Source organism: Oryx dammah, unplaced genomic scaffold (assembly GCF_014754425.2).
Source record: "Oryx dammah isolate SB20612 unplaced genomic scaffold, SCBI_Odam_1.1 HiC_scaffold_18, whole genome shotgun sequence".
Lineage (NCBI taxonomy): Eukaryota > Metazoa > Chordata > Mammalia > Artiodactyla > Bovidae > Oryx > Oryx dammah.
The window spans coordinates 10,340,156-10,365,935 of NW_024070202.1; the positions used below are offsets into that span (position 1 = coordinate 10,340,156).

The following is a 25,780-nucleotide window of genomic DNA, read 5'->3' on the forward strand; positions in this document are numbered from 1 at the left end:
GTCATCTGTGGAGATGCGAACGCACACACACACACACACACACACACTGGAGTATCACTCTCGGGTCATCTGTGGAGATGCGAACGGACCTAGAGACTGTCATACAGAGTGAAGTCAGTCACACAGAGAAGGAAAAATGTCATATGACATCCCTAGTATATGGAGCCTGAAAAGAAATGATACTAATGAACTTACTTACAAAAGGGAAAGAAACTCACTGCCTTAGAAAATGAACTCATGGTTGCCAGGGCAGGGGGGACAGTTAAGGACTCTAGGAAGGTCATGTACACACCACTATATTTAAAATGGATAATCAACAAAACACTACTGTACAGCCCAAGGAACTCTGCTCAATGTCACGTGGCAGCCTGGACAGGAGGGGAGCTTGGGGGAGAACGGATACATGTATGGCTGAGGCCCTTCACTGTTCGCCTGAAACTGTCACAATATTGTTAATCGGCCATACCCCAATACAAAATGTTTTCTGGTGTTAAAAAAAAAAGATGTGGCATGCACGCACACAGACACAGACACACACAAACACACACACACACACACCAGAGAGGAATACTATTTAGCCATAAAAAGGAATGAAACTGGGTCATTTGTAGAGACGTGGATGGACTTAGAGACTGTCTCAGAGTGAAGAGAACAAATATATTAATGCATATATGTGGAACCTAGACAAATGGTATAGATGATCTCATCTGCAAAGCAGAAACAGAGACCCAGACACAGAGAACAAACCTATGGACATCGAGTGAGCAAAGAAGCCGTGGTGGGATGAATTAGGAGACTGGGATTGACATATATATACTATTGCTACTATGCATAAAGTAGATAACTAATCAGGACACTACTGTATAGCTCAGGGAGCGCTACTCAATGCTTCATGGTGACCTAAATGGGACACACACAAGTGGGAAGGAATCTAAAAAACGGGGCACGTGTATAAACCTACAGCTGACTCACTCTGCTGTACAGCAGAAACTAACACTGTCAAGCAACTCTAGTGTCAGGCGTTCAGCTGCGTCCAACTCTTTGCGACCCCGTGGACTGCAGCCCACCAGGCTCCTCTGTCCATGGGATTCTCCAGGCAAGAATACTGGAGTGGGTTGCCATTCCCTTCTCTAGTAAAGCAACTATATTCCTATAAAAAATTTTTTTAAAGAGCACAGTTAGAGAATACTACAAGCAACTTCACGCTCACAAATTTGACAACTTAGAAGAAACAAACACATTCTTCAAAAACTACAAACTACCAAACACCTGCCAAAATGAAACAGATGAATAAAGACTTGTGAATTTATAAAAAATATATAAAGAAATCTCTAGGCACAGGTGGTTTCAGTGGAGATTTTACTAAAATTTTAAAGAATTTACATCAATTTTATATACTCCCTTCCAAAAATCAGAACAGAAGGGAACATTTTTCAAGCCATTCTGTGAGGCCAGTATTACTCTGAGAGCAAAACCAAAGGCAGAGTAACAGGCTAATACTGATCATGAATTTACATGCAAAAATCCTCAACAGAATATCAGCAAACAGAACTCAGCAAAGTATAAAAAGAATAACAGACCACTGCTAGGTGGGTTATTACAGACTTGCATGGCTGATTCAACGTTTCAAAATTAATCAGCCCCATTAACACGCTTTGTTGTCATTTAGTCACTAAGCCATGTCTGACCCTTTGTGACCTCATGGGTGTAGCCTGCCAGGCTCCTCTGTCCACGAGATTTACCAGGCAAGAATACTGGAGTACGTTGCCATTTTCTCCTCCAGGGGATCTTCCCAACTCAGGGATCAACCTGTGCCTCCTGCATTGACAGGTGGATTTTTTACTACTGAGTCACCAGGGAATCCCTATTTAACACCCTACCAACATCATAAAAAAGAAAATTCATACAATCATATCAACTGAAATAGAAAAACAGCAGGGAGAACACCACCTAATTCCACACTGTTTTCTCAATAGCTAATAGCAGGCACTCAAAAATATTAGTGAATGAATAAATTCTTTCCATCTATCGTATCAACAACCCTATATAACAGATGATTAAAACTCAAAGAGAGAGGAATTAAAAATGGCTAATCAGGTACTTCCCTGATGGTCCAGTGGCCAAGAGCCTCCATTCCCAATGTAGGGGGCCCAGGTTTGATCCCTGGTCAGGGAACTAGATCCCACAGGCTGTAACTAAGAGGTTGTATGGCACAACAAAAAGACCCTACATGCTGCAACCAAGAACAGGTGCAGCCATATACATATTTTTAAATTTTTTTAAAAGTTAAAAAAAATGCTAATTAATGAAAATGAGCCTATTTTAACCACATACCTTTCCTCCCGTGAGTAAAAGGGCTCCATTTCTAAGTCCTGCCACAAGGGACACCAGTTGCCGAGACAAAGGGCGCCCCAGGAGGCTATGAGTGATGTGCTCCATGGAGGAGATGCCTAAGGAATTCACTCCTCTGCAAAACATGTAAATTGTATGATCAAACGCTAAAATAGGATAAAATCTAGCTATTAACTATTTGGAAATATTCCTTTGCAGGCTAGTTAATGATGTATAAAAAGAGTAAACTCTTGGAAATCTTCCCTTACTTGAGAGTAAAATGATTTAATGCCAAATCTGAGTCACAGATTTTAAAACTAATTTTACTACTTTCAAATATGTGCAGTAACTAGAAATTCTGCCCAAATAGGAATCCTTAAGAAGATTTGTCTTAATACACACACATATCCCCCTCAAAATGATTTCTGGCTTGTTAACATTATCATACATGAGCGCTTTTAAAGTATTAGGATAACTGAAGACTTATTTCCTCTTAAATATCTTTGAAATCCAGTTTCAATCTGAAGATTACACAAACATGAACTTCAACCTACTTCCTGATTCTGTCAGTTTATTTCTGATAATAAATATCATAAATTATTAAAATTAGTCTGAACTGATGAGTTTTTACTTTATAAAGTAGATTATTTACTTTAAAAAGCAGATTATTGTTGTTTTGTAGTTTAATCCTTTAACTAAAACCTTTCTAGATTGTACTATTACATAAAATCAAATCACTACTACTACATCCATTAAAGGCCTCTGTGATGAATTCTAAGTAACAGTTTATGTGAGATTCTTATACTGTATTAAGAGCTAAAGAAATTGAGGTTCTTTTCAAATTTGTCTTAAAAGTTAAGGAAAACAGAAATAATTCCCATCAATTAGTACATCTATAAGGCAGTAAAGGAATAACTTAATTTGAAATATTTTTAAACACTCAACTAATGTCTTTGGATTTAACTTTCAAAGCTAATTTATTAATTTCAAAAGATTATTGTTTTATTCAAGCATGTATGATCCAGGTCATATCTAGTTGGCTCTCCTCTCACAGATCAAATCGCAAAGTAAAATTTCTAATACGTTTCAGACTTTTAGTTTATCTAAGAAGACAAGGCAAATTACTAAGCCAGGTGTGAAAACAGAAACAATCCTTGAAAAAACTATCTACCATTACATTAGTAAGACTGTCAACGACGCTGACATCTAATTTAATATTTACACATAAAAGCCCTAAGACAGGTAATGTTAAATGTGTCTAAACATGCCAGTATGGCTGTAACTTCTTACCCCAAGCAGTTCAGCTTTAAAAAAGGAAGAATAAAGTCAATTTCCTCACTGTTTTCTTCTTTTACCATAGGATCTAGAAGGACCTATAGTAGCAAGGAAAAATCAATTTTACATGTCAAAATAATATCTTTTGCCTGCTTTTCTTGGGTTCCAGGAAACTGAATTGCTGATTCTGTTACACCAGAGAGAAAAGATATACTGTGCATGCAAGATTATTACTTAAAATAGCCCTAACAATAATAATTTACTCATCTAAGGAATATAAATATTTATAGTTAACAAGTAGTAAAGAATGTCTCCTTCATACAGTTTAGAGATATATCTTTATTTCCAATTTTGATTTATGTCACATTCTTTTCACAATTTTCCATCTGTATCGTCTCTGACTGGTATTCCTTAAATTGTATTTCACCAAAGTAAGGAAATAATATCTACTTTCAAACCACTGAAATTCTAAATGACTTTAATTCATCTTCAGTTCTATAATGACTGGTTAGTAAATATCCTAACCAAAACATAATGTTCTAAAAAGAGTACTTTAAACATATATCTGGAAGAAAAGTAATCTGGTAACAGTTGTGAAGAGTTGAGAATTTAAGAACTGACAAAATAGTATGGGCTGTGCAACAAAACTGCAAATAAAAATATGAATTAAAAAAAATTACCCGCCCCAGCTAAGTTTTCATTTGTTCCCATACTAGAAGAGTTTAAAATCATGATCCAGTGGCCAGTTAACATGATCAATTCTATTCCTGGAACAATTTTGCTGAAGCATCCATTTAAAATTTAGGATAAATCAGTCATTTGTTTAGGAGAGTTAAAAAGATTACAGAATAAAATATTTTAAATCAAGTTATTCCTTACTCTTATCATTTGAGTTTCTAATACAGTTTAGGATGCAAGGTCTTAACAAGTAAATTCATAGTTTAGAATCAATCACATGTGAAAATATTATCATTAAATATTCAGTAGTATGTAATTACTTGTATTGTCATCTTCTGCAGCAGATTGGTGCTCAATAGAAAAATTTTTTTTTCTTTTTCCTTTTCCCAAGAATGAACTATATTCAGAGAAAACTCCTTCACCCCTATTATAAAGAAAGTAATAAATGCAGTTAGTACTGAAGCTGAGATGAAATAATTTAAAATTTAAATTCATTTACATTTAAATAAAAAGATTCTTTGACACATAAAATCTACTGTTTAATTATCATTATTAGGTTTCCTGTTCATACTTATCACAAGATGGAAAAACAATGAAAAAATTTCCAACTTCTTTAATAGGAAAAATATCAAAACAACAAATAAACTATACTTACCATCTTTCATTTCCAGTTTAATGTACTCCTCCTCAGACACTATCAGAGGAATTGTGGTAGTGGCAGACTGCTGTAGCCATGAATAGAACACAGTTTTTACGTCTTCTTCACTTACATCTTCAGACTGCCAGAGGAAAGGGAAGAAACAGTAACGATACTCTACTACCTGGACTTAACATTCTTACTTTAATACCTCATCTCACCAGTAAAGTGATGGTCACAGGCGCAGGTTTGGGACTTGCCGTTACAGTACAATGAGTATGGTGCGGCCTGAAGGAAAAGTCACACAAGCGGCAAAGTTCTAAATGCTCCTTTTTTCTATGCCCAGTGATACACAGAGCATAATTCAGCTCACTTGATAACCATTCCAACCCTATTCTCTCCTGCTTCCTGTGAAGCAAACTGCAGTCAGGGAGCAGGCCCCTCTGCTCCCAGCTTGGAGCTGTGTGTGCACGTGTGTGGCTGCACCAGTCCAAGAGAAGGCCTTCTCTCCCGAACTGAACGGTGGAGAGACCCTGCAAGAAGAAGACGCCTTTCCATCTGCTGCCAAGAGTGCAGATGTGATGTCTATTACCACCGTAAATACCTTGCATCTAAGCGGAGGAGAGACAAAGGCTAAAGATGACAGAAGAGAGCAATCAGAGGAACCTGGATCCGTGCCTACGTGGTTTAGCCACCTGTGAGCACCTCCAAACTTCTTTGCACATGAGAAAAACAAACTCTTTGTATGTTAGTCTCACTTTCTTTTTTTCCTATGCTGGCTGATACGTTCAACAATTAGAGTGTTAATAAACTGTTCAAAAGATAGGAAAAAATTCTGAGAAAAACTGCTAATTTCTGAAGCTTTTAGATTAATATTATTAAGTTTAAACAATCTTCTTAAAATACAAAACAGAACTAACCAAAATTCATATGTGAAAGACACTATCTCCCTAGGAAAATAAACTTCTACCATTTTGCAACTCCCGTATCTATTGTCTAACAGCTCATATATAAAAACTCATATCTGTTTTCTCTCTTCATTCATTAGGTCCACTGATTAAGCTCAGTTTAGAACACGCTCACCATTAAAAAAGCAAGCTAAACTAAGAAAAGGGATCACTTTCCCACTCTTAAAAATCAGAGAAATAAGTCAGTTACTTCCTTGTGTATTATTGGAAAATGGGATTAAAGACCAAGAGAAAGTCATAAAATTAAAATGAAAACTATTTAAAATCAAGACTTTTAGAATCAGAAAGCAACTCACAGTTCCTCTAGAATCAAACATCTTTCTGTCCTAAATGATATAATCAGCCTAGAGAGACCTGCCAAGGTCACACAGCTTCCACCAAAGCATACAACTAGGAACAGGAAAGGAAATATCCCATTGCCGATACCAGAGGAAAAAACAAAAAACTAATGAGCTGTGGCTAATTATTTTTGTACATAAGACCTAGTTTTTGTAAAAAATATCAAGATCAATAACCAAGTTAAAAGCAGAGCTCCTATAAACTTAAAAAAAAAAAGAACTCAAAACTTTATAAGTCAAGAGCCATGAAAGTTCCACATTACAAAAACTTTTATACTATGACCTATATGTTTAAAGATTACTTAAGAATATCAATGCAATATAGACAGCAAAATATCTGACTCTGAAAATCCTTGAGTTATCAAGACAATGTTAAATTTCCTTCACATGGTTTTTAAAAAGATACTGAGAGACAAGACAGAGATAAGAGGGTGAGTAAAAGGACTTCAGCTCACCTCTTCTCAAGAAAAGAGCTAAATCACAACTAACTGCTATACAAACATCTACAACGAAGACCCGAACCTACCATAAAATATATTCTACATCCAAAGGCGAAGAAAAGCTACAATAAGACAGCAGGAGGGGTGCTTCTGTGCTATAATCAAATCCTATACCTGCTGGGTGGGAGACCCACAGACTGGAAAATAATAGTACCGCAGAAGTTCTGCCACAGGGGTGAGAGAGCTCTGGGCCCTATGTCAGCGGCCCAGGCAGGGGGTCTGGCACCGGGAGGCGGAGCCATCAGCGTCTCTGGTCTGTGAAGGCCGGTGCAGCTTCAATGCCGGAGCTCAGCAAGGCTTCATGTGCACTACGGTGCAGGGCTAGACGGTGACTCCACGGGAACCCGGGCTGGAATTGCCTGCAGGCCGTGGGCGGCTCCCTGGGGAGGTGGGGACTGGCTGGGGCTCCCTGTGAGGACAAGGACGAAGGGGGCAGAGGCTCCAGGCACTGTTCACGGGCATGAGCACTCCCGGAGGCCTGGCCCCCCGAACAGCCTGCAGGCTCCAGCGCTGGGATGCCCCAGAACCACCACCAGGGTGGGAGCACAGCCCAGCTCAGGAACAGGCAGGCTGCCCATTTGCCTCCCTGAGCCAACAGCTGCCTCCAAACACACCCCATGACACAGCCCTGCCGACAAGACAGATAAGACAGACAAGACCGAGATCCACTCACTGTGGCGGGGGGTGGGGGGGCCAGGCAGCAGTCTCTCCCAACAGGAGGCCTGCACACGCCGCTGGATCAACCTCACCAACTAGGGGGAAACACCAGAAGCGAGAGGAACCACAATCCTGCAGCCTGAGGAACAGAGACCACAAACACGGAAAGTCAGAAAGTGTGACCCAGCTGAGGAACATGTTCCAGACAAAGAAGCCTGATAAAACCCCAGAAGAACAACGAAGTGAAGCAGAGACAGGCAATCTGCCTGGGGAAGAATTCAGCAGAGTAAAGATGACTCAAGATCTCAACAAAAGAATGGTGGCACAGACAGGACACAAGAAACATTTAAGAAAGAACCAGAAGCTTGAAAAAACAAACAGATTTAGGAGAGGTGGCAAGAACACACAGAAGAACTGTACAAAAAAGCTCTTAATGACCTGGATAACCAAGACAATGTTGTCACTCAGCAAGAGCTGAGTGTGAAGTGTGACTTCCTAGAGTGTGAAGTTAAGTGGCCCTTAGGAAGCATTACTATCAACGAAGCTAGTGGAGGTGATGGGATTCCAGCTGACCTATTTCAAATTCTAAAAGATGATGCTGTTAAAAGTGCTCCACTCAATATGTCAGCAAATCTAGAAAACCCAGCAGTGGCCACAGGACTGGAAAAGGTCCGTTTTCATTCCAATCCCAAAGAAGGGCAGTGCCAAAGAATGTAAAAACTACCATACATTTGCACTCATTTCTCACGCTAGTAAGGTTATGCTCAAAAATGCCTCAAGCTAGGCTTCATCAGTATTTAAAACCCAAGACCTTCCATGTGTACAAGCTGGACTTAGAAAAGGCAGAGGAACCAAGATCAAGCTGCCAACATTCACTGGATCATAGACAAAGCAAGGGAATTCCAGAAAGAACAAAAAAACCAACCAAAAAAAAACTACTTCTGCTTCACTGACTATGGGAAAGCCGATCACAATAAACTGTGGAAAATTCTTAGAGACGGGAATACCAGACAATCTTACCTGTCTCCTGAGAAACCTGTATACTGGTCAGGAAGCAACAGTTAGAATCTTATATGAAACAGCAGACTGGTTCAAACTTCAGAAAGGAGTATGTCAAAGCTATATATTGTCACCCTGCATATTTAACTTATACAGACAGTACATTATGCGAAATACTGGGCTGGATGAGTTACAAGCTGGAATCAAGACTGCTGGGAGAAATATCAACAACCTCAGATATGCAGATGACACCACCCTAATGGCACAAAGTGAAGAGGAACTAAAAAGCTTCTTGATGAAAGTGAAAGAGGAGAGTGAAAAAGTGGCTTACAACTCAGCACTCAAAAAGCTAACAGCATGACATTCGGTCCCATCACTTCATGGCAAACAGATGGGGTAAGCGTAGAAGCAGCGACAGAGTCTCTCTTCTTCTGTCCAAAATCACTGCGGGCAGTGACTGCAGCCATGAAATCAGAAGCTTGCTTCTTGGGCAGCAAGCTGTGACAAACCTACAGTTGTACTAAAAAGCAAAGACATCACTTCACTGACAAATGTCCGTATAGTCAAAGCTAGGGTCTTTGCACTAGTCATGTATTGATGAGAGAATTAGACCATAAAGAAGGCTGAGTTCCAAAGAATTGATGCCTTCAAATTGTGGTGCTGGAGAAGACGCTTGAGAGTCCCTTGAACTGCAGGAGATTAAACTAGTCAATCCTAAAGGAAATCAGTCCTGAATATTCATTGAAAAGACTGATGCTGAAACTCTAATACTTCGGCCACCTGATGCAACGAGTTGACTCACTGGAAAGACTCTGATGCTAGGGAAGATTTAAGGCAAAAGAAGAGGTCAGCAGAGGATGAAGTGGTTGGATGGCATCACCAACTCAATGGATATGAGTCTGAACAATCTCCGGGAGATAGTGAAGGACAGGGAGGCCTGGTTGCTGCAGTCCATGGGGTCGCATGCAGAGTCAGACATGACTTCACGACTAAACAAACAGCTAATTCAGTTTGCTGTAAAACATCGTAAAGTAACTATAATCTAATTAAAATAATTCTTAGAGGAAAACATACCCAGAACACTCTGACATAAATCATACTAATTGAATTACTTCTATTTCAGACAGAAAAAGATTTCACCTATATGTGGAATCTAAAAAATATGATACAAATAAATTTATTTACAAAACAGAAACAAGATTCACAGATTCCAAAAACAACTTATGGTTATCAAAGTGCAAAGGTGGAGGGAAGATAAATTAGGAGTTTGAGATTAACATATACACACTACTGTATATAAAATAATCAACAAGGAACTACTGTATAGCACAGAGAACTCCAGTCAATATTCTGTAATAATCTACATGGGACAAGAATCTGAAAAAGAATGGATATATGTAGAACTGAATCAATCTGCTATACATCTGAAACTAACAACACTGTAAATCAACTATACTCTAAAGTAAATCAACTATAACACAAAGCACAAATCAGAAAACAACCGAAGACCAAAGAATCAGAAAGTTAAAACTACAAATCAGTGAATATGTTAAATGCTCAGTTGCATACTATTATGGAAATAGCATGTGTTCTATCTGTTTTCTTCTTCTCTAGTCACAGAATATAAACTATTTTATCTGAGGTTCCGTCAAGCAGAAAGATCTGTGAAAATGGTTTTATAATGACCTTGACACAATGACCATCATTATCCAGAGGACCCGGAAGTATAATGCAAATTATCAGAGAAGGATTGAATCATGTTTGGCATTTTCTGAACATATAATTTTCCTGTGTTACAATTCTCTGAGAACTGGTAATCTATGTTGGTACAGATGATAACACTCTAAAGGAAAATAAATCAAAGTCACTCAGTTGCATCTGACTCTTTGGACCCCTTGGACTATACAGTCTCTGGAATTCTCCAGGACAGAATACTGGAGTGGGTAGCCTTTCCCTTCTCCAGCACGTCTTCTCGACCCAGGAACCGAACTGGGGTCTCCTGTATTGCAGCCAGATTCTTTACCAACTGAGCTATCAGGGAAGCCTGATAATATTCTAAAGAGATTTTAAAATTAAGTTCCATACTTCAATTCCTGACCATATCAGTTTCTATCAAAATTAAGTGTTGAAAAGTAAAACAGTCTAGCTCTCTTTTACACTGCACTGTTAATATTGAAACATGTGAGAACTTTCTTAAAAAACTGCCCAGATATAGCAAAAATATCAATCCTTTAAATGCCAAATTATCCATATTTGCATTGGCACAATGTATGTTATATGTATATCATTTATTAAAGACTTCTTGCAGACTTTCCTGGTGGTCCAGTGGTTAAGAATCTGCCTGCCAATGAAGGGGACACAGGTTTGATCCCTGGTCCAGGAAGATCCCACATGCCATGGGGCGACTAAGCTCAAGCACCACAACTACTGAGCCATACTCTGCAACAAGAGACACCACTGCAGTGAGAAGCTCGTGCACCGCAACTAGAGAGCAGCCCTGCTCACTGCAACTAGAGAAAGCCTGCCTGCAGCAACGAAGTTCCAGAGCAGGAAAAAAAAGGCCTTTTGGTTTCTGAAATAGGTAAACAATACCATTTGATCTAGCAATTCAACTCCCAGGTATGTACCCAAAAGCACCGGAAGTAGGGACTCAAATATCTGTATATCAATATTCACAGCAGCATTAATCAGAACAGTTTTTTTTTTTAAAGGCAGAAATAACCCCAGTGTCCATCAACAGATGAATAAACAACATGTGTATATATACATACAATGGAATACTATGCAGCCATAAACAGGAATGAAGTTTGATATATGCTACAGTGTGGATAAACCCTGACAACATGTTAAATGAAATAACAAAGACACAAAGGGCAAATATTGTATGACTCCACCTACATATAAGATCTAGAATAAGCAAATTCACAGACACTGATCACAGTTGAGAATTGGGAGAGGAAAGGGTGGGGAGCGATTGCTTAATGGGCACAAAGTTTCTCTTCAGTGGATGGAAAAGTTTCAGAAATAGTGATGGTTTCATGTTATAAATGTACTTAATGGCACTAAATTGCACACTTAAAGAGTTAAAACAGCATTTTATCTTATATGTATTTTATTACAATAAAACCAAAGGACTTCTTTGCCCTTCTAGAATAAAGGAGTACATTCTTATTACTTAGCTAAAGCAACTAGAAACTTTACCATGCATGTAAAATAACTGTGATACATAAATGTGAACTCACTAAGTTTTCTGTAGGTTGTAGTTTTAGAGATCTCGGAATGTTAGGGGTAACTTCCACTGGAGTTATTCTGACGACTGCATGCATTTCTATATTTAGCCTCTTTCTCAGGTCATCTGGAATCTGAAATATATAAAAATGAATTTAAAACACAAATGTTAAAATCTTGATTAAGAAATATTCCACAGCATAAACACTGATATTAATTTCTATCAACTCAGGTGAATGATAAGATACTGCCATGACCGATAGTATAGGTGGGCATTCAGGTACTGTTATAATACTAACATTTCAATTTTTTTCTACAGTTGTTTCTTTAACATCCTCTTCAGAAGGTGATCACTTTCGCTCTCTCTGGTTAAGCCAGCCTGAGTTCCTGGTGGCAGCTAACTGCCATCTCTCACTGGCCATCCTCCCAACCTGACTGCAGAGTGGCAAGTGCAGGCTCCTCACGGCCGTCTCTCCTGGTCTCCAGCACTCGGTCACCACTTTTTCACCCCATCCTCACCATATAATATCAAGGAAATAACAGTGTTTCCTGCCTAATGGCAGAACTATTATTAGAAACAGACAGGTCCATTAACAAGTTCAGACAATATGATTTTCAAGATGCAGTGGGATCTTCTTGAGGAAGAGATTAGAGATAACAGAAAATATGAGGCATGGTTGGAGCTTTAGAGAATGATGTAGGCTGAAGAGATTACAACTTGTAAGTCACCTACCTAAAGGTCACAGTCTAAACTGTGAGAGTAAAAGAAATCTACTAAGGAGACTCCCTTTCCTTTCCATCGTTCTTCCCTGTTCTAATGATCTTCCTTCAAAATTAGATTAAAATAAAGGAGGCTGGTGGCTCACTTCATATAAAATTAACATTAACATCTGAAGTTAGGATGACGAGGTGAAATGCTAGTTGTGCTGCTTTCGCTCTCCATCACAGCAAAAAAACAATACCAGCAGGGCAAGGAGCTTTCTGGGTGCCTCTGACTCCCGGCCAACTCACGCCATGGGCCTCTCCCTACACTGGGCATTTCCCCCAGTGCATACCAAGACATTCCTTTGCTTTCAGGAAGGTGGAAGCAAATCTTCAGGCATTAGAGATGTGAGGCTTCGTAGAGCACTCCATCTGAAGCATAGGGTCTGAATCCTCATTCTACTTACTGACTTGTTACCCCAGGCAGGTAATTTTGACCTCTCTGGGCCTGCATCTATCTTAGCTTTTACCTGTCCAAGTTTATTAGCCAGGAAAACACACAAACCTTACCCAAAGGAGGACTTTACCCTGCAATCAGAAATGTGTCCCCACGGGAATTTTTGTTGTTGTCGTCGTTGTTAGTCAGTCGTGTCCGACTCTGTGTGACCCCGTGGACTGCAGCCAGCCAGGTTCCTCCGTCCATGGGATTCTCCAGGCAAGAATACTGGAGTGGGTTGCCATTTCCTTCTCCAGGAGATCTTTCCGAACTAGGGCTCAAACCCTGGTCTCCTGCATTGCAGGCAGATTCTTTACCATCTGAGCCACCAGGGGAGACTAGAGGAGGGGGACTTTAAATAGTATTTATTACACTGGTTTTCAACTTGTGCATAAAATCTTATAATATTTTAGTTCAAAATTTGGGCAAGTTCAAGCAACATAAAATTATTTTATATGATTTATACTAACCCATTTGCTATAAACCAGAAACAGACAACACTGTAAATCAACTATAGCTCAAGTTGGGGCTTCCCTAGTGGCTCAGACAGTAAAGAATCTGCCTGCAATGCAGGAGACCCAGGTTCAATACCTGGGTTGGGAAGATCCCTTGGAGACGGAAAGACTACCCATTCCAGTATTCTTGCCTGGAGAATTCCATGGACAGAGGAGCCTGGTGAGCTATAGTCCATGGGGTTGCAAAGAGTTGGCCACAACTGAGCAACTAACACAATATTTTTAAAGAAAGACTTATACTAACCCAGACTTTCCCAAGATGAAGCGCGTCTAAGTTTTTGGTGTATTTCATGGCATTCTTCAGTTCCTCGAGTCCATTCCAGACTACCTTTAGCACACAGGCCGTGCCAGCTTTGTGACTATGGTCTGGGCTAACCTGTTTTTGATCTAGAGGCTCTGACATCTGCTTCTCTTTTTCAGGTGACAGGACATTTTGCTTTGTTCTATTTTGCTGTTGCTTTGGAGAAAGCAGTTTCACTAGCTTTCCATAGGTCACAGTGAAGCTGGGCTCCACATCAAAATATTCCTGGTCCCATGGAAATACATGAATGGCATAATGTTTGTGAAACACAGAAGTTGCTGATGCCTTACATATGCTGGGAGGCTGGGATTTGCATACTCTGAAAATATTGTCCAGAGGAACAACTGCTGACTGCATGTTTTTGAAAGCATTGATTTCAGTTAACCCCCAGGATGTGTCTCGTTTCTTCTCAGACCCAGAAGAAAAAATGCTTCCTATCACAGTCCATAAGCTTGGTATAAACAATGAGTCAGTTCTACCCTCTGACTCTCTTTCTTTAGACCCAGCGACTCCTACGGTATTTGACTGAAGTTGCTTGGTTTGAAGTTCTTTTGTCAATCCTTTTTGGTCTCTTCCATAATGATGACATTTTCCAGGTATAGTATCTGCTTCTGAAAATGCACTCTCTCTGGCTTGGCGGGTCTTTGGCTGAATCAGGAGTCTGCTGTCAGGTTCCAGCCTTCCATAAGGGGCATCTGGTATCAGTGCAGCTGTGCAGAAAACAAGGGTCATTAGTGTGCACTGACCTCTGCTTCGGAGTCGATGCGACAGTGAAGAGTAGGACAGAAAGTGTTACAACAGCACCTACCAATCTGGATAAATATGTAAGTCTGCTGATCAACCCAGACCGGAAAAATGGCTTTTGGAAAAACTATTCGAATCTGATCTAGAAGGTGCTGTTCAAGGGAAGCAGCATGCAGCTCCTAGAAACAAACAAAAAGGTCAGTCCCCTTTACATTTTGTGTTTCATGTTTAGAAAGGAAACCTCAACTCTTTCTTATAAAGCAAACCTACTTGGTTTAGAATACCGCTCAGAGAAGAGAGATCTAAAGACACAATATTTTGCGGGATCAGATCAAGGTGGAAGAAGGGTAGGATGGGAGCTCCCCTTCTCCCACAAATGTATCCAAATACATCTGCCAGTGGGACTGTTCTCACAGAACATCTAGTGAACACTGGTAGAACATTTTCTAGATTTCCAAAGGGGAAAAAAATCTCCATTTAACTGTGAAGGACAAAACAAAGAGAAAAGAGAGAGAAAGGAATCTGGACAGGAGCTATGAGAGGGGAAAGGCTTCTGCTCCCTTGGAAGCCCTGTCACAGGCGGAGAGATCAGTGGGGCCCGAGGAGGGGCTCTGGAGTCTCAGACAGCATAGAACTGGTTTACAGAGGGCAACGCAGAGACAGACCTGCACAGATGGTCAGTGCTGCCACCAGGCCCTCCCCAGTCTGAGATGCTCATCCATGGAGGCAGGTGGGGGCTCGGAGGCAGGTGGGGGCTGAGGCTCAGGCTTCAGAGGTAGAACTGGGGCGAGGACTGGGGTTGGCAGTATGGACAGCCCAAGGGGACTAGGATGTCACGTGCCCCAACCAAGGGAATATGGGAATAAGCCTGGGCCCACCAGAGAGGTAAGGTGATATTGTTAGGGGGCATGCAAGGAGAGGCACAGGACTGCCACAGGAATTCCTCTCCCGCTGTGTGCTCTCAGGTGACAGGGCACACCTACACAAGCTCCAGGGTAGGCACAAGCGGCCGCTACCTTCTCCGACTCCAGAGGGAGCTGTAGACTACGGCAGACGGTAGGCATGCCACCACCAAGGGTCCCATGACTGAGCACCAACTGCTGCCCTTGCCCTTTTGGGACTGTGCATGGGCCGAGCACCTGCACACCCCTTATCAAGTGGACAATGGACAGCACACGCAGAGAAAAGAGACAGCAAGCATTCAAGCCGAAAACAACCCTCAAACAAGTGTTGCACCTACACAAGCTATGCAGGGATGCCCTCACATATAAACAGTCCTCCAAGGCTACAGTAGATGCCTGTTTCTCCTAAACTCAGACTAAGAGGAATATAAGTAAAATGAAGCAGCAGACGAAATACTCCCAACTAAAAGACCAAGAGAATTCCCCTAAAGGAACAGTGAAACAGACCTCATCAGTCTAATAGACACCAACTTCAAAAAGAGGTGATGAAAATGCTAAGGGAATTAAGAAAGGCTATCAACAGAAATGCAAATTGCTATAAAAAGGAACTAGGGACTATAAGGAGGAGCCAAGAAAAGTTAGAAAACTCATTTGCCAAGATGAAAGTAGAGCTAAAGGTAATGAATACCAGAAAAAATAATGCAAAAGAAGGAATAAGTGATCTGGAAGACAGAACAAAGGAAATTACACAAAACAGCAGACAGAAAGCCAAATGAAAAAAAAAAACAAAGCAATATGAGACCCACTGGATAATAATATAAAGTACGTTGATCTATGTGTAATATGTTTTCCATAAGGAGAAGAGAAAAGGGGATTGAAAGTGTATTTGAAGAAATTATGACTAAAAACTTCCCAAACCTAAAGAATCAAACAGATATCCAGATATAGGAAGCACAGAGGATCCTAAACAATATGAATCCAAACAGACCTACACCAAGACATACTATAATAAAAATGGCAAAAGTTAAAGAGGATTCTAAAGGCAGCAAGACAAAAACAAAGAGTTAATTACAAGGGAACCCCCAGAAGCCTATCAGCTGATTTCTCTACAGAAACAGAGTGGCTAAGTATATTCAAAGTCTTGAAAGGGAAAATTCTGCAATCTAGAATATTCTATCCAGCAAGATTACTGTTTAGAATAAGAAGAAAAATAAAGAATTTCTCAGGCAAGCAAAAACTAAATGAATATACCAATAGTAAAACTATGGAAATATTAAAAGATCTCTAAATAGAAAAGAAGCAAGGAGATAAAGAAAGGGAGAAATCATGACTGGAAAGTAAATCATTTAAACTGGCTAGTATAAATATCCAAAAAGAAGGAAAAAAAATCTATTTGTGAAAGTGATGATAAATACAAGCAACAACAAAGGGATAAACATGGAGATGTAAAAAAGGACATCAAAATCATAAAATGTGGGGATGGACAGTAAGAAAATGCACATTCTTTTTTTTTTTAGAATACATTTTAGCAGATATGACTATCAGTTTAAAGCAAGCAGATATACAAAAGGGTTAACATACTTAAAAAACAGGGCGGTCACAAATCAAAAACATAAAATAAATGCACAAAACCCAAAAAGAACATAAGCATAAAGTAAACCACCAAACCACAAAAAGAAAGAGGAAGAAAAACAAAGAATCAACTGGAAAACAAGGTTCAGCAATAAATACATATGTATCGATAATTACCTTAAATGTCAATGGACTGAGTGCACCCATCAAAAGACAGAGTGGCAGTCTGGATTAAAAAAAAAAAAAGACCCTACAATATGCAGCCTCTATGAGACCCACCTTATGGCAAAGGACACAGATTAGACGTGATGGCACAGAAAAGGATACTTCATGTATTGGAAATAAAAGGAGAGCAGAAATTGCAATACTTAACATCAGACAAAACAGACTTTAAAACAAAGGCCGTGAAGAAAGATAGAGGACACCACATAATGGCAGAAGGAGCAACACAAGATGTTACACTTGTCCCCATATATGCACCTAACACAGCAGCACCCAAATATATAAAACACAAGCCAAAGACATACGGGCTTCCTCGGTGGCTCAGTGGCAAAGAATCTGCCTCTAATTCAGGAGACGTGGGTTCAGTCCTTAGGTTGGGAAGATCCCCTGGAGAAGAAAATGGCAAGCCACTCCAGTATTCTTGCCTGGGAAATCCCATGGGCAGAAGGAGCCTGGATGACTATAGTCCATGGGGTCAGAAAGAGCTGGACGCAATTAGTGACTAAACAACAGACGTAAAGGGAGAAACTGGCAGGAAGACAATAACAGTGGGAGACTTTAACAGCCCACTCACATCACAGAACAGATCTTCTAGACAAAAAATCAGTAAGGCAACAGAAATCCTACATGACCCAATAGAACAGTTACACTTAATTCATATTTTCAGGACATTACATCCCCCCAAAGTAGAATATACATTCTTTTCAAGTGCACATGGAACATTTTCTAGGACTGACCACACAGTAGGGCATGAACTAACCTCAACAAATTCAAGCGTGTAGAAAGTACTTCAGGCATCTTCTCCAACCACAACGGCACAAAATTACCAATCAACCACAGGAAAAGGAATGAGGAAAAGATTACATGGAGACTACACAACATGCTACTAAAAAACCAATGAGGAAATCAAAAGGAAATTTAAAAATACCTTGAGACAAGTAACAATCAGAACTATGGCCTGTAGCAAAGGCAGTTCTTAGAAGGAAGTTCACAACAATAAAGGTCTTCCTCAAAAAACAAGAAGAATCCCAAACAAACAACCTGATCTACCACATAAAAGAATTAGAAAAAGAACAAACAAAACCTAAAGTTACTAGAAGGAAGGAAGTAATAAAGAGCAGGGAGGACATAAAGATTAAAAAAAAAACAGCAACAGGAAAAAAATTATTAAAATCAAGAGCTTGGTCTTTGAAAGGGTAAACAACATTGACAAACCTCTGACCAGGCTCATTAAGAAAAGAGAAAGAACCTATATAAAGAAAATAAGAAATGAAAAAGGAGAAATCAACAAATCCTACAGAAATACAGAAACCCATAAGAGAAGACTCTGAACAGTTAAATGCTGGGAACTCCCTGATAGTCTAGTGGTTAGGACTTGCAGCTCCTCACTGCCATGGCCCAGGTTCAATCCCTGGCTGGGGAACTGAGATCTTGAAAGCTGCACAGCATGTCTAAAAGACAAAAACAAATTATATGCCAACAAATTTGACAACCTGGAAGAAATGGACAACTTTCTAGAAACATACAGCCCACTGAAATTGAATCAAGAAATAGATCAGTTGAACAGACCAGTCACTGAAAGTGAAATAGAATCTCCCTACAAACAAAAGCTATGACAGACCTAGATGGCATATTAAAAAGCAGAGATAGCACTTTGCCAACAAAGGTCCATGTAGTCAAAGCTATGGTTCTTCCAACTGTCATGTACGGATATGAGAAAAGTGAAACTGAAAGTCGCTCAGTCGTGTCCAACTCTTTGTGACCCCATGGACTACATACAGTCCATGGAATTCTCCAGGCCAGGATACTGGCACGGGTAGCCCTTCCCTTCTCCAGGGGGTCTTCCCAACCCAGGGATCAAACTCAGGTCTCCTGTATTGCAGGCAGATTCTTTACCAGCTGAGCCACAAGGAAAGCCCAAGAATACTGGAGTGGATCTCCAGTGGATCTTCCTGACCCAGGAATTGGACAAGGGTCTCCTGCATTGCAGGCAGATTCTTTACCAACTGAGCTATCAGGGAAGACCTACGGATATGAGAGTTGGACCGTAAAGAAGGCTGAGCACCAAAGAATTGAGGCTTTTGAACTGTGGTGCTGTAGCAGACTCTTGAGAGTCTCTGGGACAGCAAGATCAAATCAGTCAATCCTAAAGGAAATCACCCCTGAATATTCATTGAAAGCACTGATGCTGAAGCTGAAGCTCCAATACTCTGGCCACCTGATATGAAGAGCCGACTCATTGGAAAAGACTCTGATACTGAGAAAGACCGAAGACAGGAGAAGAAGGAGGTGACAGGGGATGAGATGATTGGGTGCCATCACTGATTCAGTGGACATGAACTAAGGCAAACTCTGGGAGATGGTGAGGGACAGGGAAGCCTGGTGAGCTGCGGTCCATGGGGTCACAAAGAGTGGACATGACTTAGCGACTGAACAAGAAAGAACAAACAAAAGTCCAGGACCAGTTGGCTTCACAGGTGAATTCTACCAAACATACAAAGAATAACTTATACTGAGCCTTTTCAAACTCTTCTAAAATACGGAAAAGGAGGGTACACTCCAATAGATATTCTATACAGCCACCATCATCCTGATACCAAAACCAGACAAAGATACATCAGAAAAGAAAGGCACAGACCAGTATCTCTGTTGACTACAGATGTAAAAATTCTCAGCAGAACATTAGCAAACTGAATCCAACGCCATGTAAGAGGTCATACACCACTACTAACTGAGATGTATTCCAAATTCCCAAGGATGGCTTAACGCATGGAAATCAATCAATGTAATACCCCACAGAAACAGAAGGAAAGTCAAAAGAACACACGGTCATCTCAACAGACCCAGAAACAGCATCTCACAGAATTCACCACCCTTCTCAGGTCACAGCCTTGCTACAGTGAAGGGACTTGAATAACTCAGTGAAGTCAGGAGTCCTGCCATGCAGGGCCCCCCGAGACAGATGGGTCACTGTGAAGAGCTCCGACAAGAAGTGGTCCACTGCAGAAGCGAACGGCAAACCACTGAAGGATTCTTCCCCTGAGAACCCCACGAACAGTATGAACAGGCAGAAAGACGTGACACAGTCTGGAAGGTGTCCGATATGCTACTAGGGAAAGAGCAGAGGGCAACTACTAATAGCTCCAGAAAGAATGAAGCAGCCGGGCCAAAGTGGAAACAACACTCCAGTTGTAGATGTGTCTCATGGTGAATGTAAAGCCCAATGCTGTGAGGAGCAATACTGCATAGGATCCTGGAACGTTAGGTCCATGAAACAAGGCAAACTGCATGCGGTCAAGCGGGAGATGGTAAGAGTGAACATCAACATTTTAGGAATCAGTGAATTAAAATGGATGGGAATGGGAGAATTTAATTCAGATGACCATTACAGCTACTACTGTGGGCAAGAATCCCTTAGAAGAAATGAAGGAGCTGTCATAGTCAACAGGAGTCTGAAACGTAGTACTTGGGTGTACTCTTAGAAATGACAGAATGAGCTCAGTTCATTTAAGGCAAACCATTCAACATCACAGTAAACCAAGTCTATGCCCCAACCACTGATGCCAAAGAAGCTGAAGTTGACCACTGCTATGAAGACCTATAACATCTTCTAGAATTAACACCAAAAAAAAAAAAAAGTTCTTTTCATCATAAGGGACTGGAATGCAAAAGTAGAAAGCCAAGAGATACCTAGAATAGCAGCCAAGTTTGGCCTTGGAGTACAAAATGAAACAGGGCATAGACTAACAGAATTTCATCCAGAGAACACACTGGTCATAGCAAAGCCCCTCTTTCAACAACACAAAAAGAAATCTCTACACATGGACGTCACCAGACAGTTAATACCGAAATCAGACTGATTATATTCTTTGCAACTAGAAATGGAAAAGCTCTATACAGTCAACAAAAACAAGACCTGGAGCTGCTCATGGCTCGGATCATCAACTTCTCATTGCATCAATGTTCAGACTTTAAATTGAGAGTAGGGAAAACGACTGGGCCATTCAGCTATGACCTAAGTCAAGTCCCTCACGGTCATACAGTGGCGGTCTCAAATAGACTCAGGTAATTAGACCTGGTAGAGTGCCTGAAGAACTATGGATGGAGGTCTGTGACACTGTACAGGACGTGTGACCAAAATCATCCCAAAGAAAAAGAAATGCAAGAAGGCAAGGACGTTGTCTGAGGAGGCTTTATAAGAGCTGAGGAGAGAAGAGAAGCAAAAAGTAAAAGAGAAAGGGAAAGAGCCCCAACTGAATGCAGAGTTCCAGAAAATAGCCAAGAGAGATAAGAAGGCCTTCTTAAACAAACAGTGCAAAGAAATAGAGGAAAACAATAGAATGGAAAAGACCGGAGATGTCTTCAAGAAAACTGGAGATATCAAGGGAACATTTCCTGCAAGGATGGGCACAACAAAGGACAGAATGGGTAAGGACCTAACAGAAGCAGAAGAGATTACGAGACTAAGACAAGGTGGCAAAAATACACAGAAGAACAATACAAAAAAGTTTTTAACGACCCAGATAACCAGGATGGTGTGATCACTCACCTAGAGTCTGATATCCTGGAGTGTGAAGTCAAGTGGGCCTTAGGAAGCTTTACTAACAACATAGCTAGGGGAGATGATGGAATTCCAGCTGAGCTATTTCAAATTCTGAAAGATGATACTGTTAAAGTGCTGCACTCAGTACGTCAGCAAATTTGGAAAACTCAGCAGCGCCCATAAGACTGGAAAAGGTCAGTTTTCATTCCAATCCCAAAGACTGGAATGCTGAAGAATGTTCAAATCACTGTACAATTGCACTCATTTAACACGCTAGTAAGGTTATGGACACAATACTTCAAGCTTAGGCTTCAACAGTAAGTGAACTGAGAACTTCCAGGTGTACAAGATGGGTTTAGAAAAGGCAGAGGAACCAGAGATCAAATTGCCAACATTCACTGAATCATACAGAAAGCAAAGGAATTCCAAAAAAACATCTACTTCTGCTTCGTTACCTAGGGCCTCCCTGGTGCCTCAGCTGGTAAAGAATCCACCTGCAGTGCAGCAGACCTGGGTTCAATCCCTGGGTTGGGAAGATCCCCTAGAGAGAATGGCTACCCACTCCAGTATTTTGGTCTGGAGAATTCCTTGGAGTTGCAAAAAGTCAGACACACAGCTGAGCAACTTTCACTTCTTCCACTTTCATTAACTATGTTAAAGCCTTTGACTGTGTAGATCACAACAAACTGGAAAATTCTTAGAGATGGGAATACCAGACCACCTCACCTGCCTCCTGAGAAACCGTAATGTAGGTCAAGCAACAGTTAGAACTGGACGTGGAACAATGGGGTGGTTAAAAATTTGGAAAGGAGTATGACAAGGATGTATATTGTCACTCTGCCTATTTAACTTTTATGCAGAGTGCTGCTGGCTATGCTTAGTCACTCGGTTGTTTCCAACTTTTAGTGACCCCATGGACTGCAGCCCACCAGGCTCCTCTGTCTTGGGGATTCTCCAGGCAAGAATACTGGTGTGAGTTGCCATGCCCTCCAAGGTGATCTTCCCAACCCAGGAATTGAACCCAGGTCTCCCACATTGCAGGTAGATTCTTTACTGGCTGAGTCACCAGGGAAGCCCAAGAATACTGAAGTGGGTAGCCTCTCTCTTTCCAGGGGATCTTCCCGACCAGGAATCAAACCAGGGTTTCCTACATTGCAGCTGAGCTACAAGCTCAGCTACGAGGGAAGTCCTATATGCAGAGTGAAGTGAAGTGAAGTGAATTCGCTCAGTTGTGTCTGACTCTGCACGACCCCATGGACTGTAGCCCACCAGGCTCCTCCCTCCATGGGATTCTCCAGGCAAGAGTACATTGTGCTAAATGTTGGACTGGATGAGTCACAAGCTGGACTCAAGACTGCTGGAAGAAATATCAACAGCCTCAGAGTATGTAGATGGTATTGCTCTAATTGCAGAAAGTTAGGGTGAAATAGCTGGCTTAAAACTCAACATTACAAAAACTTAAGGCCTTGACAGCCAGTCCCATCAGTTCACGGCAAGCAGAAGGGGAAAAAGCGGAAGCAGTGACAGATTTTATTTTCTTGGGCTCCAAAATCACTGCAGATGGTGACTTGCAGCCATGAAATTAAAAGATGCTTGTTCTTGGGAAGGAAAGCAATGACAAACCTAAACAGCAGAGTAAAAAGCAGTGACATCACTTTGCTGCAAAGGTCAGTATAGTCAAGACTATGGTTCTTCCAGTAGTCATGTATGGATGTGGGAGTTGGACCATGAAGAAGGCTGGCACTAAAGAATTTATGCTTTTGAATTGTGGTGCTGGAGAAGACTCTCGAGAGTCCCTTAAGACTGCAAGAGATCAAACCAGTCAATCCTAAAGGAAATTAACCCTAAATATTCATTGGAAAGACCAATGCCGAACCTCTAATACTTTGGCCACCTGATACGAAGAGCTGACTCATTGGAAAAGACCCTGATGCTAGGAAAGATTAAAGCCAAAAGGAGAAGGGGGCAGCAGAGACTGAGATGGTTAGACAGCATCACTGACTCGGACAAGAATTTGAGCAAACTCTAGGAGATAGTGAAGGACAGGGAAGTCTGGTGTGCTATAGTCCACGGGGTGGCAAAGAGTCGCACATGACTTAGCGACTGAACAGCAACAACAGCGTGATAAAAACTCTTTCAAAAGTGGGTACTGAGAGAACATATCTCCATATAATAAAAGTCTTTTACGACAAACCCATAGCCAATGTAACACTGAATGGTGAAAAGCCAAAAGCATTCCTGCTAAAATCCGGAACAAAACAAGGATGCCTACTTACCACTTTTCTTCACCATAATATTGGAAGTCCTAGCCACAGCAATCACACAGGAAAAGAAATAAAAGGTATTCAGATTGGAAGGGAAGAGGTCGAACTGTCATTATATGCAAATGCATCCCTACGCAGTCACTCAGTCGCATCCAGCTCTTTGTGACCCATGGACTGTGGCCCTCCAGGCTCCTCTGGTCATGGGCTCCTCCAGGAAAGAGTACTGGAGCAGGTTGCCACGTCCTCCTCCAGGGGATCTTCCCCTCCCAGGGATTGAACCCACATCTCCTGAGTCTCCTGCATTGCAGGCGGATGCTTTATCACCAGGGAAGCCCATGTGCGGATGACACGATACTATATATAGAACACCCTAAGGTCTCCATGCAAAACCTACCAGATCTAACAAATGAACTCAGCAAAGTAGCAGCACACAGGATTAACACTCAAAAATCAGTTGCACTTGTTTTATATTAACAGCGAAGTATCAGATAGGAAATGTAAGAAAACAATACTTTTAAACTTGGACCAAAATAAAAATACCTAGGAATAAACCTGACCAGGGAGGTGAAAGACTTAGGTGCTGAGAACTATAAAGTATTAATACAGGAAATTAAAGAGAATTCAAAGTCATGGAAAGACATCCCATGATCTTGGACTGGAATAATTAATATTGTTAAATGGCAATACCACCCAAAACAAGCTACAAACTTCATGTAATCCGTACCAAATGACCCATGACATTTTTCACAGAACTGGAACAAATAATCCAAAAATTTATATGGAACCATAAAGACCCAGAAGTGCCAAAGCAATCCTGAGGGAAAAAAACAAAGCAGAAGGCGTAAGTCTCCCAGATTTCAGACAATGCTACCACAAACAAAACAATGTGTGTTGGTACAAAAACTGATATGTGATCAATGGAACAGAATAGAGAGCCAAGATATAAACCCACACATCTATAGTCAATTAATCTTCAACAAGAATATAAGAGAATCAAATGGGAGAAAGTCTCTTCAGCAAGTGGTGCTAGGAAAGTTAGACAGCTGCATGTAAATCAATGAAGTTAGAACACACCCTCACACCACGCACAAAAATAAACTCAAAATGGCTTAAATATCTAAACACAAAATATGACGTCATGAAACTCCTAGAAGAGAATACAAGCAAAGCGTTCGCTAACATAAAACAGTACCAATGTTTTATTAGATCAGTCTCCCAAGGCAATAGAAATAAAAACAAAATAAACAAATGGGACCTAATCAAACTTACAAACTTTTGCACAGGGGCAAAAAAAAAAAGGATAAAAAGACAACCTAAGGAATGGGGGAAAATATTTGCAAAATGATATAACTGACAAGGGCTTAATCTCAAAAATATATAAACTGCTCATACAATTCAAGAAAACAAACAGCCAATCAAAAAAAAAGGCAGAAGACCTAAGTAGACATTTCTCTAAAAAAGATGTACAGATGGCCAGTAGGTACATGAAAAGATGTTCAACATTACTATTAGAGAAACCAAAAGCAAAATTACAATGAGGTATCATTTCACCCCAGTCAGAATAGCTATCATTAAAAAGTCTACAAATAACAAGCACTGGAGAGGGTGTGGAGAAAAGGACACCGCCCTACACTGTTGGGAGGAATCTAAGTTGGTGCAGCCACTGAAAAACAGTATGGAGTTTCCCCAGAAATCTAGAAATAGAACTATGAGCTAGCAATCCCACTCCTGGGTATATATCCAGACAAAACTATAATCCAAAAAGATACACGCACCCCTATGTTCAGAGCAGCACAACTCCCAACGGCCAGGACATGGAGAAAACCTAAATGCCCATCAACTGATGAACGGATAAAGATGTGGTGTCCATATACAGCGGGATACTACTTTCATTCTTTTGTAAACAAG

At 40.7% G+C, this 25,780-nt stretch overlaps 1 protein-coding gene across 1 annotated transcript in view; it reads right to left on the reverse strand.

Moving 5' to 3' along the window:
* The window catches only part of PEX1 (peroxisomal biogenesis factor 1), a 76,899-nt gene that overhangs the window by 40,981 nt on the left and 10,138 nt on the right, over positions 1–25,780 (reverse strand). Inside the window, exons 4-10 of the mRNA XM_040260278.1 lie at positions 14,434–14,548; positions 13,569–14,335; positions 11,626–11,745; positions 4,940–5,063; positions 4,605–4,708; positions 3,622–3,704; positions 2,335–2,467 (exon numbers count right to left, since the gene is read on the reverse strand). Coding sequence (XP_040116212.1) covers positions 2,335–2,467; positions 3,622–3,704; positions 4,605–4,708; positions 4,940–5,063; positions 11,626–11,745; positions 13,569–14,335; positions 14,434–14,548 — 1,446 coding nt within the window. The remainder of the gene's footprint in view (positions 1–2,334; positions 2,468–3,621; positions 3,705–4,604; positions 4,709–4,939; positions 5,064–11,625; positions 11,746–13,568; positions 14,336–14,433; positions 14,549–25,780) is intronic.